Genomic DNA, 17,624 nt, shown 5'->3' on the forward strand with positions numbered 1-17,624 from the left:
ACTAAGTCATTTGATTTTCACAGCATCCCTAGGAGTGTTACGATCATCATGCCCATATTATAAGTGAGGAAACTGAGGCGCAAGGATATGACTTGTCCAAGCTGGAGGTTGTGGAGCCAGGATTTGAATACAGAAATTCTGTTCTAAATTTCCAGCTCCATACCTGACTCCCTTTTCCTGACGCCAGTGGGACCCATTCAGGGTGGGAGGCCTGGGTCTGTCCCTGCTGTGCCTGTCCCTGGGTGGGAAGTGGAAGAGGTCAGGGCCCCGAGGCTGTGTGAAGCCCGCTCTGATGCTGCCCTGCCCTCCTCCAGCTGTATATCCAGACTACGACACTGACGGTGTCTGTAAGTCTGAGCGCCTCGGTGTCCCTGGGAATGCTCTACATGCCCAAGGTCTACATCATCCTCTTCCACCCGGAGCAGAATGTGCCCAAGCGCAAGCGCAGCCTCAAAGCCGTCGTCACCGCTGCCGCCATGTCCAACAAGTTCACGCAGAAGGGGGGCTTCCGGCCCAATGGCGAGGCCACATCCGAGCTCTGCGAGAATCCCGAGGCCCCAGGTGAGTGCCTGGTAACACCAGTCTCTTTCTGGTCCTACCAAGGGCTTACCCCCTTTTGCGAAAAGATTGGGTGAGCACCTGTGAGGCCCCTTCCCTAGCCTGGCCCTCTGGGGGAGACACTGGGACCAGCCCTTCCCAGAAGGGTCTCAGGGAGAGCCCTGAGGGACTCGGTTGAAGCCCACCCTGTCCTACCTCCTCCTGGGAGGCTTCAGAGGGCTTCCCAACCCAATCCTAGCTTCCCAACCCAATCACCCCTTCCAGGGATCTGTGCCCTACCTAGTGTGAGGCCCTGGGGGTGCCTGGTTCATGCAGGTGGCATCAGATTCTGGGACTCTGTCCTGGGGCCCACATCTCCACCTACTCTTTCAGTCCCTTTGGGAGGAGGGGCTGTCTCGGAGGGTCCCTGCTCTCTGGCCCTTGGGTGACCAGGGAGGAGCGGCCCTGTACTAGAGCAGCTGTAATCCTCAGCTTAGCTTTGTCCAGTCACCCCATAGCAGGGCCCTAAGAATTAGGGACCCAGAATATGGGCTGGCCCAGGACAGGTAAGTGAGGGGGTGGGGCAAGGCAGGGGGGCCTAAAGAACTGCCTCCTGCCATTTCTGGTAGCAGCTGTCCTAGCGTGGGGGAGTGTTGGAGGAGACCTCAGCACTAGAGGGTCATGCTTTGGTGGGGACGGCAAGCAGCAGGGGCCTCGGCATATGAGGGGCAGGCCCGTGGCCCTTCTGGGGCTGGTAAGGAGCAGTGCACCTGCTCCCTCTTCCTCCTGGAACCAGCTCTCTGTGTGCAAGGAGCAAGGCAGCAAGGAGGAGAGGGGCAGGGATGTCAGGGACAGTTGGGTCTCAGGGGAAACAGAATAGTGGTTCTCAGCTCTTGAACCCTTAGCATGTGCCACTCCTACTCTGTGCCAGTTTTTATCCTCGCAGCAGCCTTGAAAGGCAGGCTATTCTGCCATTTGTGTGATATGGATGAGGAAGAGAGATTCAGAAAGAGGCAAGGGACTCCCCCAGGTCCCAGACCCAGCAGGTGGCGGCCTCTGTCCCCAACGAGCCACAGGCCTCCAGCCTGAGGGGTGGGCCTCTTCGGGCCTCACTTCCAGCTGCCCTGGGGTAGAGAGGGACAGGGGAGCCATTGTGGTGACCACAGAGCCACCACAGGCCTTGGCTTCCTCTGTGAACATCCTGGAAGTGGCCCAAATAGTTTAGATGGCAGCTTCCCTGGCTCTTCCTCTGAAAGTCTTGGGGCTTCCATTGGTAGGGGAGGATGGAGAAGGGCCCCTCTCCCAAGGTGGGATCTGGGAATTAGCACTCTTCTTCCTCCCTCTAGTGCTGAGGAAAGGCCAGAAATGAGTATTTTCGATGCCAGCAGGAGGGATACAGGCTAGACCACAAGAAGGCCCAGAGCACAGCCCCAGAGAGGAGACCCTTTGTCCTCCTCTGGTAGCTCAGGTGAAGCAGGAGACCTTCCATGCCCAGTGTGTTTGGGCTGGGGCAGCACCTCTTACAGGGGCCCTGCCTTGGGCTCTGGGTAAAGTGCCTTCCTTTCCGTTCCCATGTGTGGAGAGCATATTAGCTGAAAGGGGGCATTCCCTCCCACCCTCTGATGGGACTGGCACTCCCCAGAGTCTGCTTCTCTGCTAAGTGATCTTCAGTGGTCCTGTGAGGCCCAGGGAAGTCTGGGTTGATCCCCAACTGACGCAGCAAGAGAGGGTGAGTGACTCTCCCTAGATCATGCAGCCAAGAGGTGGCTGGGTGGCCACAGGGTCTCTTGGTTCTGACTTCATGTGGCTCCTTTTTTCTGGGGTCCCCATCTTCTGTGCCGAGCAGGCTGACACCCTTTCCCCCTTTGACTGCCACTCCTCACATCTGCGTGCGTCCCTCCCCTGCCCCCGTGAGTGCTGGTTCTCTCCAGTCCTGCTTCTCCTCCCAGAACCTGGACCCTGGGGCTCTCTTCAGGTGCCCTCTATGCTGAGCTGGCAAGGGGGACTCCCACCTTTGACCTTTCATGTCTACCTAGATGTCCAGAGACCCAAAATGAAGCCCTAACCAGGCCTCCTGTCCTAAGCAGGAACTCCCTCCCTGCCCCTCTGCTCCCCTGCCCTAGTTTTCCGACTTCCTATGGAAACTTGCCTTCCTGGGTCCTGTTCCTTCAAAGCCCTCCTCTCTGCTATGTGCAGGAGCAGGTCTGTCAGAGAAGCTTTGCTCCAGGCCTCCCGAGGGCTAGCGGGTATCAGCCCCCTCCTAGAGATGACACCCTGACCCTAAAGGGACACTGATAGTGTCCCTCCTGCTGTCATAGACCAGAGGGCTGCATGGAGGTGAGGGCCCTTTGCAGAGAGCACTGCTGGCTCCACAGTGGTGTTGCCCCTCTGTCTCTGCTCTGGCCAGTCACTCACTCATGCTAGATAAGGAGGAGTGTGAGACACAGCGAGGGCAGACCCAGCGTCCTCAGCCCCCCACTTCCTGTAAGGGAAGGACAAGAGCCCCTGCTCCCTGTGGTGAGGGCCAGCACCCAGCACCCTGTGCCCCCACTGTCTCTCAGCTCAGTGACAACAAGGGCCAGGCAGGAGCCAGGTGATTAATTCTGGGAGTAGCTGGACTGAGGGGATGTGAACAGATGAAGTGGGGAAGTGTCACTCCTGTGGAGCAGGGACATTTTTCACTCTGTCACTGGCAGGCCATGTATCTTTAAACAACGGAATAAATAATTCAGGGGCCCGATTGCAGGCAGATTGGGTGTGGAGACATGGGGCGACAAATGGGGGCTGTCAGCTTGTGCCTGGCGCTGCCTGGCTAATTGTTATCCAAGCCTCTGGTGACAGAAAACCATCAGTGAGGGCCTAACGTCAACAAGGGGAGGCGGTGGCCCTCTGCCACACCCCCGCCGTTCACCTCATACCAAGGATGCTGTTGCCATCCTGTCCTCATCACTGTAGTTATTTCAGCCCTGCCCTTTTGCCCAACATTTTGCAGCATTTAAAGGGCATTTCCATCCACCCCTGAGCTGATCCCAATTGGGGTTCATTATACCCCATTTTACAGATGAGGGAAATGCAGCTCTGAGAAGGGCCACATGGCAGGTACTGAGATCCCCTAGTGTGGTGCAGGCGGAACCCTGGCTCTCCCAGCTGCTGCCTGGAGCCCTTCCTTGGAGCCTCATTGTTAGCTCATGGGGGCCTCAGGCAGACTCACTGCTCCCATTTGCCAGATGGTGAGAATGAGGCTCAGCTGAAAGGCTCCGGAGGCTGTGGCATGTAGCCGAAGCTTGAGTGTCCCTCCACTCCAGGTTCGGAATCTGGGAACTGGATTTCCTAGGAGACAGCTCTGGCCTTCTTAGGAGGAGAACTGAGCTGTCTCTCCTCCACACTTTCTCTCATCCCTTCACATGCCCTGGTGCCCTCAGTGGCCCTCAGGAGCACAGTCAGGGGATTTACTCCTGTCACTACTGAGATTTTCCTTCACCTCTGAGCCAGGAGCTACTGATGAGTTTTCCTGGTTTGGAAATTCAATTTTAGTAGTTCACCAGAGAGTGATGGGGCCCTGGGGAGCTGGTTCTCACCAGCCTGGCCTGCAGGCAAGTGATTCTGATCTGCAGAGCTGGCTGCTGGCTCTTTATGTGACTGTGGGAGATGGAATGGGATGGAGATTCTGGAGGGAAGTTGGGGACCCTTTAGGAAAAGAAGTCTAGGTAAAAAGGGCCACCCCATCATGTTTCAGGCAAGGAAATTGAGGCCCAGCAGGGGAGGAAAGGACCAGAGGTCATATTGGGAGTGTGAGGCCTCCCTACAGCTAGAATCTGGGCTCCCGACCTCAGGGCTCTGATCTGTGTGTGCCGCCCCCACCTCCCTTGAGTACCTCCTGCTATCCTGGGGTGGCCTCACCCAAGACCACCCCTTGGATGCTGCCTGTTAAAATTGACTTGTCTCATGATCCTTCTGCCCTCTTGGTCATCCAGAACCTAGAGAGACATGGTCATTTTAGAAATGAAGATAGGAATTCTTCATAAACTATAAGGCACCATGCTGTGTTCTTATTCTTTTCTTGGATGTTGTGGCCCCATTTTCTCCCATTAGCAACTGTCCAGGTGGCACCTTCGGACTTCTCAACCACTGAGCCAAGTGATTGCTCATCCTCTACTTGAATATTTCTGCTAACAGAGAGCCCACTACCACATAAGGCCACCCACTCCACTTTCAGGTCTTGCCAGGAGAAAGTTCTTCCTTTAGCTAAACTGAACTCTGATCCTCATGTTTCCCTATGGGCTCCAGGTGAACCCCTCTGCTCACCCCCCCCCAGTAAATTTGCTTCCTCTATACACAGTGGACCCTCTGATACTTGGACACAGCAATCCTGCCTGTATCAGGGAGCTTTGAATTACATTGCTGTGACACAGAGGTCCCAGAACAGAACAGAATGGCTCAAATCAGACAGATGTTTGTTTCTCTCTGCCATAATAGCACATGGTGGGTGGGCAGGAGCTGGGTCCAGGTTCTTTCCATCTTGTTGCTCCATTGGCTCCCAGAGGACTGAGGCTGATTGACCACAATACTTGTCCTGCTCAAAGAAGGGAAAAGAGAATGTACAGGGGAAACATTCCATTTTAATCAAATGAGGTAGGAGGCACAGTCCTTCCTCTCACATGTCATCAGCAAGAATGTGATCATGCCTACATGCAAGGCTCTATGTAGCTGCAAGGGAGGCTGGAAAACAGTCTTTAACTTGGCAATCATGCAGTTAAGGGGTCCCAAGACTGAGGGGAGACAGGGTGTCAAGAAATAGGAAGTGGATGCACTGTGGGTCATGGGCATCCAGGGACTGCATTTTCTGGGGCATGGGGCAGAGGGCTGTGACGATCACATGCTTGAGTTTTTAGCCCTGCGCGGCCCCTCTCTGGTTTTCATTATTTCCTCTGACTCTCCTTCCCCACTTCTTTTCTCTAGGTCACCATTCTAGTTTGGGTAGAGTATATTCTTTGCATGTGCTCTTCCAAAATGTGTGGTTGAACTTCTGAAAGACTTCCTTTGACATTATTTTAAGATTGCATGATATCACAAATAAAAAGGATTATTTTACAGGGTGATATAATTAGAAGGGGTGGCAGGGGCTCCGTGGTGGGGAAATCCTCCCACAGGAGTAGAATTTTGGCGGGGAGTGCTCAAGGGCAGAGTCATTTCTCAAGTGACAAAGGGATGAGGGATGGGCAGTCCAGGCAGGCAGCCCAGCCCGGCAGGTGTGGAGGTGGGAAAACTGGGCCAGTCCCCAGGCAGGGTTTGGGGGGCTCTGACTCCTTGGTTCAGGACTCTGGGCTGGATGGCATGGGTCAGGGGGAGCTATGGGAGGTTCTTGTGCAGGGCAGTGCCCATGTAGAAGGGGTTTTGAAAAAGTCAGCTCCTAACTCCTGGGTATCCCTGGTCTCTCTCCTTCCAGCGCTGGCCACCAAACAGACCTATGTCACCTACACCAACCATGCAATCTAGCTGGGCCACAGAGCTGAGCAGGAGGAGGAGGAACCACGACCCTTGTGGACGGTGTTGGCCCAGGGCCACTCTCAAGGGCCCAGCTGATATCCTGCCTGCCCGTGGTGTCCACGGACATGGCTTGGTGCTGAGGACAGCAGAACTCCCAGCCATCGCTGCTGGGCAGCCTGGGCAAGCCAGGTGGGCGACAGGAGGAGGATGAGGAGCTGGGCAGCTCCAGGCCACATGGAGTATCCGTCTTGCACCGTTGCCCCTCCTGGCCCCAGACCACAGGGGCTCAGGCCATGTGGGCACCAGAGCTGCTTCTCTCCCTTCCTCCACCTCTGTCTGTGCCACTGGCGACCTTCTCAGTGTGTCTCCAGGCCCCGTCTTCACGTTCTGTTACCTCTGTTCTCAGCTCTTCTGTGTCTTCTCTTTCTGGCTCTCACCTCTGCCTCCTCTTGCTCATCCTCTGTGTCCACCTCCTCCTGCTTTCTCCTGGCTTCCAGCGTGTCACTCCTCTCATGCCTTTTTCTTTCCTGTTCTCAACTTCATTTTCATCCAGCCTTTGTTCCTCTCTCCCTTTTCCTATTCACCAAATTTTATGTGTCACAAAGGAGAAAAAAGGAAAAAAAAAAAAGCAAAACACAAAAAGCCAAAAACAAAAACAAATCTCAAGAGTGTTGCCAAGTGCTGCGTCTTCCTGGTGGCCTCTGTGTGTGTCCCCGTGGCCCGCAGCCTGCCCGCCTGCCCCACCGTCTGCCGTGTGTCCTGCCCGCCTGCCCGCCTGCCCCTCCTGCTGACCACACGGAGTTCAGTGCCTGGGTGTTTGGTGATGGTTATTGATGACAATGTGTAGCGCATGATTGTTTTTATACCAAGAACATTTCTAATAAAAATAAACACATGGTTTTGCACCTGGGTTCCACATCCACCGACGGTCCTGCCAAAGGACCATGGGCTCAACTCATGGCCAGAGGGCCTGGAGTTAGAGGGAAGGAGGAAGTGAGAGATGGAAACGGCTCCCTGGGCTGGCCTTAGGCAGGGTGGGGCCAGGTTTCTAGGTGAGGGGCAGGGACATTGCAGGACAGTCAGAAATCAGGACCTGGTGAACCACTGAGTAAGGGGGGGTGCTTGGTCCCCTGCCCTGCAGCTCTGAGGGAAGGAGGGATTGTTTCCTCACACCCAGAACCCATCCCACCTGTACGCCAGAGCCTTTCTGCCTGCTGGGAAGTCCTCCTCTTGAGAAATTGGCTTCCCAGGCTGCCAGCACTGCAGCCCTTCCCTCCACTTGTCTCTAGGTCCAGGTCCTAAGATGATATCTATCTTGGAGATCAGAGTGTGGCATGTGTGTCCCCAAGTACATGGTATGGTGTGGGTGTGTGGTGCACTCAGCCCTGTGAGTGTCTGTTTTGGCTGCATGTCTGTGTGTACACCTGTACCCCCACATGCATGCGTGTTTGTCCTGTGTGAGTGTCTGTTTTAAGCCCAAGTGAGTGTGAATCCCCATCTCAGCCACATCATGAGGATGCCCGCCCCAGGCTGGCCTGCTTCCTTGGCAGGTTGGGAGAGGGAAGTGAGAGTGGCTCGGGGAGAGTGGCTAGACTCTGCCAGGGGTAAATTATAGAGCCAGAGACACAATGAGGCCACAGGCAGCAGCTGGGGCCTAGGCTATCTCTTGGCCCCCTCCTGCGTAGGCTGTCTCAGTCCTCTCCTGCCCTGCCCCCAAGTCCTGCACCCCCTCCTACTTCCCTAGCTGACCATGTGGGGCAAGGTGGCCAAGGGACTGGAGGGACCCTGGGCAGGGAGCTAGGCAGGGACTGGGTGTAAGGGTGTGAGTAGAGGTGAGGCTGGGCCACTGAACCACGCCAGGTGTTAGTGCCTCCTGGGGGAGGGGTGGTCTTACACACCTGTGCTCAGGAAATCTCTTCTCCCCACCGGTCTGTTGACAGCATCTAGTATATGCTCAATAAATAACTGGGTGAGGGAAGGACAGAGAAAAGGGGCTATCTCTCACTGATCATCTTACTTATGTAGGATAGTTCCTAAGACTAGTCCTCCAGCCCAATCAGGCAAAATTAGGTTGCCACACCAAGATGTTTGTCAGAAGCTTCTAGGGCAGTGCTTGTGTGTGAGTAGGAGGGAACAGGATGCAGAAGGGGGTACAGCCAGCTATCCCCCTGGGTGATTCTCTGACAATATCCCCAGTCTAGGCACCTTGCCCCCTCTCTGGCCCACTGTTTCATGAGGTAAGATGCTCTGATGACAAGGCTGGGCTGGGCCTGGGGCCAGGGCTTGATGCTCAGCTCAGGACTTGCCCAGTTGCCCCTCAGCTGTGGGGCATCTATCTAGGTTCCAAGAGGAGAATCATCTTCTTTCTGAGGGGGTGCTGCCCCTGTGCTCATCTCAGCTCCCAAGGGAGGGCTGTGGGAGCCTGGAGATCTTAGTGGGAGGAGACTAAGGGGCCTGTGGGAGCCAGGACAGGCTGGATGGGGCTTGGACCATCTGCAGACCGAGGCTTGACCTAGTCCAGCCAGCCCTAGGCAGGCTGGACTAGGTAGGGCATCCAGGCCCTACCCTCAGGGGGCTGTCTGTCCTCTGTCAGAGGGGAGAAACACAGTCCTGCTCTCAAGGAGCTTCCGATCTGATGGGAGAGACATATCAGACTGTGTCCCACAGTAAAATAATTAGGGGAATGAGGTAAACTAAGTAGGGAAGACTAGAGTGTGTGTGTGTGAGATTTGGGGCAGCTGATCCTGGGGTGCAGTGGGCTCTATGGGACTGAGGTAGACAGGAGGGACCAGGCCTCAGCAGTCAGACTGGCCCTTGCAGTTGAAACAGTGGACACTGTTGGGGAACTGGGCCCATCATCTGGAAGGCGCAGGCTATTGAGGCAGAGCTGGAGTCCTGCAAGTGTTCCCAGGTGGGCCTTTATGTACACAGTGGGAAAGACATAAGGCCCTTCCTGGACCACCTGGCTACTCACTTTTGCTCTCCATCCTAAATTATTCATGCCTGGGTTTATATGGGACACCCAAGAAGGGTGGACAGTTGCTCAGTATCTTCAGAACTTCGTATTTCAACAAGGTGGGGTTTTTCATTGTCTGTGACACCCCAGACAAGGAGCCAGCATCCCCCAGAGACCTTTGCTCTGTAGGAGGGGCTATGGGGTCTCCACAGGCCCCGTGCTCACTCTTCCCCTGGGGCCTCAGCCTCCTCAAGGTTGGAATTAAAGTATTTGGCTAGTGGACATTCTAACCCCTAATGTGTACTATTTTTTTAATAGTCTAAAGGGGAACTTTAGACAATACAGCTGCTGGGCCGCTCTCCAGAACACTACATCTCAATCTCTGTGGGTGGGTTTTAAAAACTCCCCAGAGGATTGGCTGTGTGGCTTAGTGGGGCTGGTGTGGTACCAGACCTTGGGCTTTATGAACCCAGGAGAAAACAATGATGCCCGTGCTCCAGCCTGCCTGGGCCGTGCCAGCCTGAGCAGGAGCCCACTGAGCTAGCAAGCTGGCTGGAGACACGGGACACTTTTGTAGAACTCCTGAGAACCTGGAGAGACCAGCTTCATAAGCAGTGGCCAAGCTGGAGTCTGGGGTTCCTTCCAGCTCAGAAGGCTGGTTCTGAGTTCTAATGCCCTTTGGTCTGTCCCTCCTACCTTGTCTTCTCAGGCCCTGGTGGCAGAGGCACAGCAGGACAGATGTGCAGAGCCAGGTGGGAGAGAGTTGCCACCTCAGCCTCCAGGCCTAGTGAGGGGTTCCCAGGGAGCCCTGAGAAGATGCTGAGTCTGTAAGAGGCTGTGTGGCCCCTCTCTCCAGAGAAGCATCTTTCTGATGCTCTCGCTTGGTCCCCACGGCTCCCTTCTCCCAGCCATGGGTTTCCATCTGCCCCTTGAACATCAAGGGGAAACCAAGGCACTGAGGGCTCCTCCCTGCCCTCCTGTATGCCCTGTCTTGGCCACCCACAGGGGTTGGCCCTGGCACTCTTCCCAGGGCTCACTCCCCACCACCAAGCCAACCTGGCACTGAATGGCACACAACACCAGAATCTCACTTCAGTTGGCAAAAGCAGCAATTAGCATCTAATGAGGCTTCTTGCTTTATTTTTAGGTAACCTCCAAGGCCCTGCTTGTGTAATTCAGCCCGCCATTGCTCGGCAGATAATTAAAGCATGTCACCATAATTTGCCTTTTTTTTTTTCTTTAATAAAGCCCTGTAATTATGTTTTTATTGTGAGTGAGAGGGGAAAGGTGGGGGAAAGGAAAGCAAAGCGAGGTGGGGTTGGGGCAGGAAGTGGGGCTTGGCTCCCTCTGCCAGCTCCTCCCACTCCCAGCAGAGCCCCCAGGACCAACCTAACTTCCCCCTTTCCTTATAAAACCGGCCCAGGTTGCTTCAGCATCATCCAGTGGGCAGGAAGGGGGCAGAGCTGAAACCAGAGTACCCATAAGTTAACGATCCTTGGGCTGGGTATGGACACATGGGAATTCTTTATACTGTTTTCTGTGTGTGCTGGAACATTTCCATAATAAAAAGTTAAATAAAACTCCACTCCCGGGAAGGGGTCTCCTGACTGCCTGGCAGCTGGTATCTGCTCTCAGGGCACTTGTTCCTTTTCTCTGACTATGAAGTGCAGGGTTGTCATTTCCATCATTTTGGTGTTACTGAGCAGTGATGGATGATCCTTCCGGGGCATCTGAAATCAGACTTTCCAAGCTGCAGGCCAGCTGGGAACAGGCAGGGCAGCTGCCCACATGGCTTCAGGGAGCCTGCTGCCCCAAACATCTTCCCAACTGCCAACTGTGATGCCTAAATTTCTATGGTTAAAGCCTCAGGCTGCTGGGCCAAGACATGTTCTCTCAAAACATGTCACCCAGATGGCAACCATGTTGGAATCCGGCCTCAAGATGCCAGCTGCCCTGAAGGTGTGGGCCACGGGACAGGTAAGTTTTGAAAGAGCTTCCCAGATTACCCTCACTTAAGCAGCATTCCCTTGTCCACCTTCTGGATACCACCTGAGCCCCTGACATTACGTTCCATTCAGTTCGTTTGCTCATTACCCCTCTAGAATGTCAGCCCCATGAAGGCAGGGGCTTTTGTCTGATCACAGCTAAATCTCAGGGCCTAGGCCAGTACTTGGCACATAGCCAGCATATAATAAATGTTTGTTAAATGAATCAGGAGGGGAGCTGAACTGGATCCTTGGACCTATTTAGCTGTCTCCCCATGCCCCAACACTTAGTTCAATCTGTGAGTCTCTGCCCAAAGTCTGATGGCACATTTCTTTATTTGAGCTTCCTAAGGTCTTTACTTGGAGACCTGGATGCTAGGTAAGTCTCTGCCACTAACTCCCTGTGTGCCCTTGGGCAAGTCGCTTTCCCTCTCTGGGTCTCACTTTCTAATCTTTAAAACGAGGGATTGAGTTCTGAGCCTTGGGTAAGCAGCCAGCATTCTAGCAGTGCAGAAAGGGGAGGCGACTGCTGAGATGAGTCTTTTGGGGCCAGTTGCCATGGCAACTGTGTGCTCAATGGGGTGGGGGAGGGGCTTAAGTATGCAAAGCAGGCCCTTCCTTTGGCTTCCCCAGCCCAGGTTGTTTGTCTGTGATTGGAGGAAGATGTTTTCTTAACGTTATGAAGCTGTGGAGGAGGATGGAGAGGGTGGGCCTGCTGGCCTGCTCTCTGCCACTCCTTCACTTGCTGGTAAAGAAAGAAAAGAACTAAGGGTCAAAGCTGGAGAGGACCCCAACCACCCACGGCCCATATCACACACTTTAACAGAGGAGGAAACTGAGGCCCAAAGAGTCGGGAGGCTTGTCAAGACTTGAGAGGCCTCAGAAAGACCCTACACCCATCGGTGGCCCTGGATCTCTGGGAGTACATGGGTTTTCAGGAGGCCCAGTAAACACTCTCTTCTGAGCTTGGAAGAGGCTCTTGCAAAAGCCGGGAGAGGAGCTTGGAGGGAGGGATCTACCTTGCTCATCCCATCCTTAGAGGTGGACAAGATAGGCAGGATAGAGGCAGGTACCAACACAGATGAGGCCACCTAAGGGGTGAGAGATTCTGGCTTTGGTCTCTGCTAGGACTCTGTGACTGAGACAGTTTAGAGTCTGAGCTCTCTGAACTGCAGTTTCTACATCTGTGAAACAGAGAAAATAATATCTGCTGAAAATAATATCAAAATCACAAAATCACAGGAGATCAGGAGAGGACAAGAGCCCTCCCCTGGGTGTTGGCTGCCTCCCCTTCCAGGACAGTATGCTCCCTGCGCTCTTCCTCCCACCCGGACTCTCCTTCCTCTGTGCTTCTGGGCTGCTGCCGCCCACTCTTCAAATGCTAGGATTCCCTCTAGGGTTCCAGGCCTACAGCTCTTTTCTTCTTCCACTTCAAAAGTTCCATGGCCTCTCTCATTTAAACTCATGGCTTTAATCAGTGTAACCTGGCTTATTGTACCCTCAATGAATCCCCAACAATTAAAAAAAAAAAAATTTTACAAATAATAAATATTCATTGTGAAAAATTCAAAAAAAAAAAAAAAACTCATGGCTTTAGTGCTTTCCAAATAGTCCCTGTTCTCCCCCTTCACTTCCCAGCCTCCTTTGCATTGGGTTGCATGTGACTATTCTGTACAATGAGCGTGGCTAGAAATAATGCTGTTCACCTCCAGTCTGAAGCCAGGTGCACCTCCTCCATGCGATCTCCTCTTGCTGTGCCAGCCTTGGAGGTCACATATTGAGATGTGGCACATAAGATGGAGGTCCCTTTGCCAACCCATGATGAGCTGCCTATGACAAAAAATAAACTTCCTTTATGCTAAGATGCTGAGATTTCAGAGTTTATTTTTCACTAAGTTATAGGTTTCCTTATCCTAACCAATACACCACCATCTGAATGCCATATCTGTGAATCTCTCCCAGTCTCCAAACCTTCTTTTGAACCCTCCACTGGTTGGCTACTCAGAATTGTCTGCAGTGGAACCCACAGTCTTCTCCAAAATCTACTCTGCCCTCTGCCCATATCCTGTGATTCCCATTTTGGTGGTTAGCAGCCACCCAAGCCAGAAACCTGCACCTTCTCCTAGACCCCCTCCCCACTTCTCATCAGTTGCTAAGTCCCCACCATTCCCTCTGCCTTCTCTAGTGCCCAGGGCCACCTTCTGGAGTGAAGCTCACATCACTTCTCCCCCCTCGAGGGCTGTCACCGTCTCCCAGCTCCTCTACCAGCTTTCAGCTTTTATTGAAGTACTTAAAAGGTGTATTGCATTGTTTCCAAGGAGCATCCTTATCTTTGCTATTAGCCTTACCTCTGACCTTTTGTATATAATAATGTTTCTTCCCTCTGCTTTTGAGCTTTTCTCTTTCTCACTGGTTTTAAGCAATTCGATTATGATATACCCTTGTGTAGTTTTCTTCATGTTTCTTTTACTTGGTTTTGTTGAGCATCTTGGATGGGTGGATTCATAGTTTTCATTATATTTGGAAAATTTTTGACCATTGTGTCTTCAGAAATATTTCTGTCTACCCTTTTATCTTCTCTCCTTTGGAGACTTCTATTACACACAGGATGTTGGGCCTCAAAGTTGACGACTCGGTGATGCTCTATTCATTTTATTTCTGGCCTTTTTTCTTTCTGTGTTTCATTTTGTACAATTTCTATTGCTTTGTCTTCAAGTTCACCAACCTTTTCTTCTGTAGTGACCAGTATGTTGTTAATTATATCCAGTGCATTTAAAAAATCTCAGCATTGTAGCTGTCATCAGTAGAAGCTTGATTGGGTCTTTTTTGTATCTTCTGCATCTCTAGTTAAATGTTTTTTTCTCTAGCTTCTTGAACATATGGAATACAATTACAATAACTGTTTGAATATCCTTGTCTACTAATTCTAACATCCATGTCATTTCTGGGTTGATTTCAATTGATTGGTTTTTCTTCTTGTTATGTGGTACATTTTCCTCCTTCTTTGTATACTAAATAATTTTTTATTTGATGAATTTTACTTCATTGGATGGTGATTATTATTGTTGTATACTGAGAAATATTCTTGAGCTTTGTCTGGATTGTGGTTAAGTTACTTGGAAATGGTTTGATCTTTTCAGGTTTTGCTCTTAAGCTTTGTTAGCGTAAGAGCAGCATTTAGTCCAGGGCTAATTTTTCCCTACTTTAGTCCAGGCTAATTTTGTCCTACTGTGATGCAAAACCTCTGTGAGTTCTCCAACCTATGCCCTGTAAATCACAAGGTTTTCCACTCTGGCTGGAAGACCATGTATGAGCCCTGGTGACTGTTCCTTCTCATGACACTCAGGTAGTTTCTGTGCTAGGACTTGAAGCACTGATCAGTGTTTAGCTGAGTGCAGGGTCTTTCTCTCTGTGGTTCTCTCCTCCCTGGGCTCTGACCTGTGAACTCTAGCCACCTCGGCCTCCCTGGACTCCAGCTCAGTTTCCTCTGTGGGGTCCCCTCTCCTTTTACCACAGCCTGGGAACTCTCTCTGAGTGGGGCAATGGTAGACTCACCTTATTTGTTTCCCATCTCTAAGGGATTGTTGTCATTTGTTGCTTAATGTCCACTGTCTTGAAAACCATGGTTTCTTATATTTTCTTTATTTTTTTTTTTCTAGTTGTTTTAGACAAGAAGGTAAGTCTAGTCTCTTATTAGGGACTGAATCTTTGTGTTCCCCCCCAAATGCTTGTGTTAAAAACTCATCCCCTAATGAGATGGTATTAGAAGGTGAGTCCTTTGGGAGGTAATTAGGATTAGATGAGGTTGTGAGGCCAGAGCCTTCAGGAATGAATTTAGTTCCGTCCGAGAGTCTGGAGAAATCTCACTTCCCACTCTGTTCCCCATCATGAGAGGATGCAAGCAGTGGCTTTCTACAACCAGGAAAGGGACATCACTGGACAACCATGCCACCACCCTGCTCTCAATTTTTAGTCTCCAGAACTGTGAGAAATAAATTCCTACTGTTTATAAGCCACCCAGGCTGTGGTAATTTGTCGCAATCAGCTAAAACTGATATAAACATCTCTGCTACTTCATTTCGACTGGAAGTGAAATAACCTCCTGTTTTTCTATGACACATTCCTCTGCTCAATTGCAACTGAACTTTCTCACTGCCCTCGGCCTAGTGATGAGAAGGGCTAACTCAGTGCCAGGCATTCTAAGTTTTATGTATATTGAATTGTTTAACCCTTACAACAACTACATGAGGGAAGTATTTTGTTCCCATTTTATAGATGGGGACAAAGAGGCTCAAAGAGGTTAAATAACCTGTTCGAGTGTACACAGGCAGGAAGTGGTGGAGCTGGGGTTTGAACCCAGGCAGTCTGGCTCCAGTCCTCATTCTGAGCCTCCTCTCCACACTGCCTCTCTGAGACTCTCCAGTTGCTTCTGCCTCCACCATTCATTCCTCCAGTCAATTGTTTTTCAAGGACTACTGTATACCAGGTCTATGGGTAGTTCCTAGAGATATGGAGCAACCAGATGAAGAAAACATTACGAACTACGGGGCAGTGGACAGTAGCTCCACACACCAGGAACTCAGAGGAGAGTCCCCGCATCCATTTCCTGAAGCAGTGACACCTGAGCTGATCCCTGAAGGCTGTGGGATCTGTCAGGTGGAGAGAGGGAAGTGTATTTCAGGGATGAGCAAAGGATGAGGTGATAAAAAATTTTGGGAAGAGGAACCAAGTAGAGATAATGGGAAGATGACAATGAGCATTCCAGGGTGAGAGAGGAAACTGGAGAGGTGGGCAAGGGTGAGGGGAGGGGCTTGTAGGTTATACCCAGGGGCCTGGACTTCAGTCTAAGAAGGGAGTGATGTGGTCAGAGCTGTAAACTGGGACAGTCATTCTGTGGATGACAATTTGGAAAGGCCTGGGGCGGGGCTTAGGAGACCTGTTAGGAGGCTGGTGCCACGGGCCTGGTGAGAAATGAGGACCTGGAGAGGAGGAACTTGGCTGGACATAGAGGGTAACTAAGTGGCTGGAAGACTAATGGTGGCTTGGATGACTAGATGGTGGAGCTGCTGGAAGGGGAGAGTCAGGGCCTGTGCTTCTAGGTTATATCTTTAAAGGGAATGGGCATGCACTCCCTTCAACCCTCTCCCCTTCCCTCTGGTGGAATGCAGATGAGACTGCAGGAGCTGGGGTAGCCACCTCGAACTCAGAGATTGAAGCCAAGTTTAAGGGATGGCAAAACTACACTGCAGCTTAGAAGGATCTAGCTCTGGACTGTAATGTGTGGGAGAAATCAACTTCTAAATTGCTTAACCATTATATTTTCAAGCCTCTGTAATAGGAGCTTAGCATATTCTTAAGCTAATGCATCTACTGATGAGATAATGCCACCAATTCTCCCCCTGTGTGAGCTTTGCTGGTGCTGATCCTGTGCTAGAGGTTCCATCCCTTCCGCCACTTCTAGCCTCACCTACTCCTGAACACAGATACCATCAGGTCAAGACTCTACTCGGGCCAGACACAGGGAGCACAGCTATAATGCCAGCTACTCAGGAGGATAAGGCAGGAAGACCACCTGAGGACAGGAGTTCAAGGGCAGCCTGGGCAAAACCCTGACTCTAATAACTATAGTTCTTTAAAAAGATGCTATTTTGGCATTCCTTCTTCTAGAACTCATCCTTCTGCCATGCCTCCATGACTCTACCCTTTATTGTGCTTTCTTGGCCATTTCTGCACCCTAGACAATAAGCTTCTTGGGGGTTATGTCTTCTTTGTGTGGTCAGTGCCTACTTCCAGTGGGAACTCACTACGCGCTGGTTGGATTCTGAGCAGTGAGTATGGACAGCATGTCATGGGTTGTCAGAAGAATTAAATGAGCTCACTGCATTAGTCAGGTGGGCTAGGTAATGCTATGTAACAAATGTTTACAAATCCTCAGTGGATTAAAAACACAAAGGATCTTTTTCTTGGCTCACACTGTCTATTCAGGTGAGTCAGGGGAGGGGTCTGTTCATCACAGTTACTCAGGTACCACAGATGATGCAGGTGCTTCTGTCCTCTGATGTCATTGCCTCCATACAAGGCTTTCTTGTGTGGAGAATGTGGCAAGAGAACGTGGAGAATTGCACATCAGCTCTCACGTGCTTCTACCTGAGCTTGACACTGTCCTTTCTACTCATATTTCATACTCATAAGGAAGTCTTACAGCCACCTCTAACTTCAAAGGGATGAAGATATGTAATTGTATCTACCCAGGAGGGGAGAACTGGAACTACTGGTTAGTAGTGATGATGTCTACCATTCCTGAGTATGCAAAAGTCTGGTACAGTACTAAAAATATAATACACAATCAGTTAGTGTTTGTTTCTGTTCCTCAGTCCATCATTCAATAGTATTTCCCCAGACACAGTGGGAAAAGACAGCGAATGTTCCTTGTCCCGTGGAGTTTTGGTCAAGTGGGACAGACATTTCTCAAATCAACACACTCCTATGTAGATAATTATGCTGTGTAACGAAGTGCTCTGAAGGACAAGAACAGGTCCCATGGAAGATTAATGGTGTGTGTGAGCATGTGCGCATGTCTGACTACGTTAGAATGGGGGTCAGGAAAGGCTTATCTGAGAGAGCAGCCTTTAAGGTGAGACCAGAAAAAGTCAGGGGAA

The 17,624-nt window shown here is 51.3% G+C and overlaps 1 protein-coding gene across 6 annotated transcripts in view; it reads left to right on the forward strand.

The window, feature by feature from the left end:
* Positions 1-6,929, forward strand: part of GRM4 (glutamate metabotropic receptor 4) — a 116,842-nt gene extending 109,913 nt beyond the window's left edge. For all 6 annotated transcript variants that reach the window (XM_053603090.1, XM_053603086.1, XM_053603089.1 and 3 more), the window contains 2 exons: positions 315-561; positions 5,984-6,929. In XM_053603090.1, the coding sequence (XP_053459065.1) occupies positions 315-561; positions 5,984-6,033 (297 nt within the window). In that variant the 3' untranslated portion in view covers positions 6,034-6,929. The remainder of the gene's footprint in view (positions 1-314; positions 562-5,983) is intronic.
* Positions 6,930-17,624: the final 10,695 nt, after the last annotated feature.

This window comes from Nycticebus coucang, chromosome 9, assembly GCF_027406575.1.
Source record: "Nycticebus coucang isolate mNycCou1 chromosome 9, mNycCou1.pri, whole genome shotgun sequence".
NCBI classification, from domain to species: Eukaryota; Metazoa; Chordata; class Mammalia; order Primates; family Lorisidae; genus Nycticebus; species Nycticebus coucang.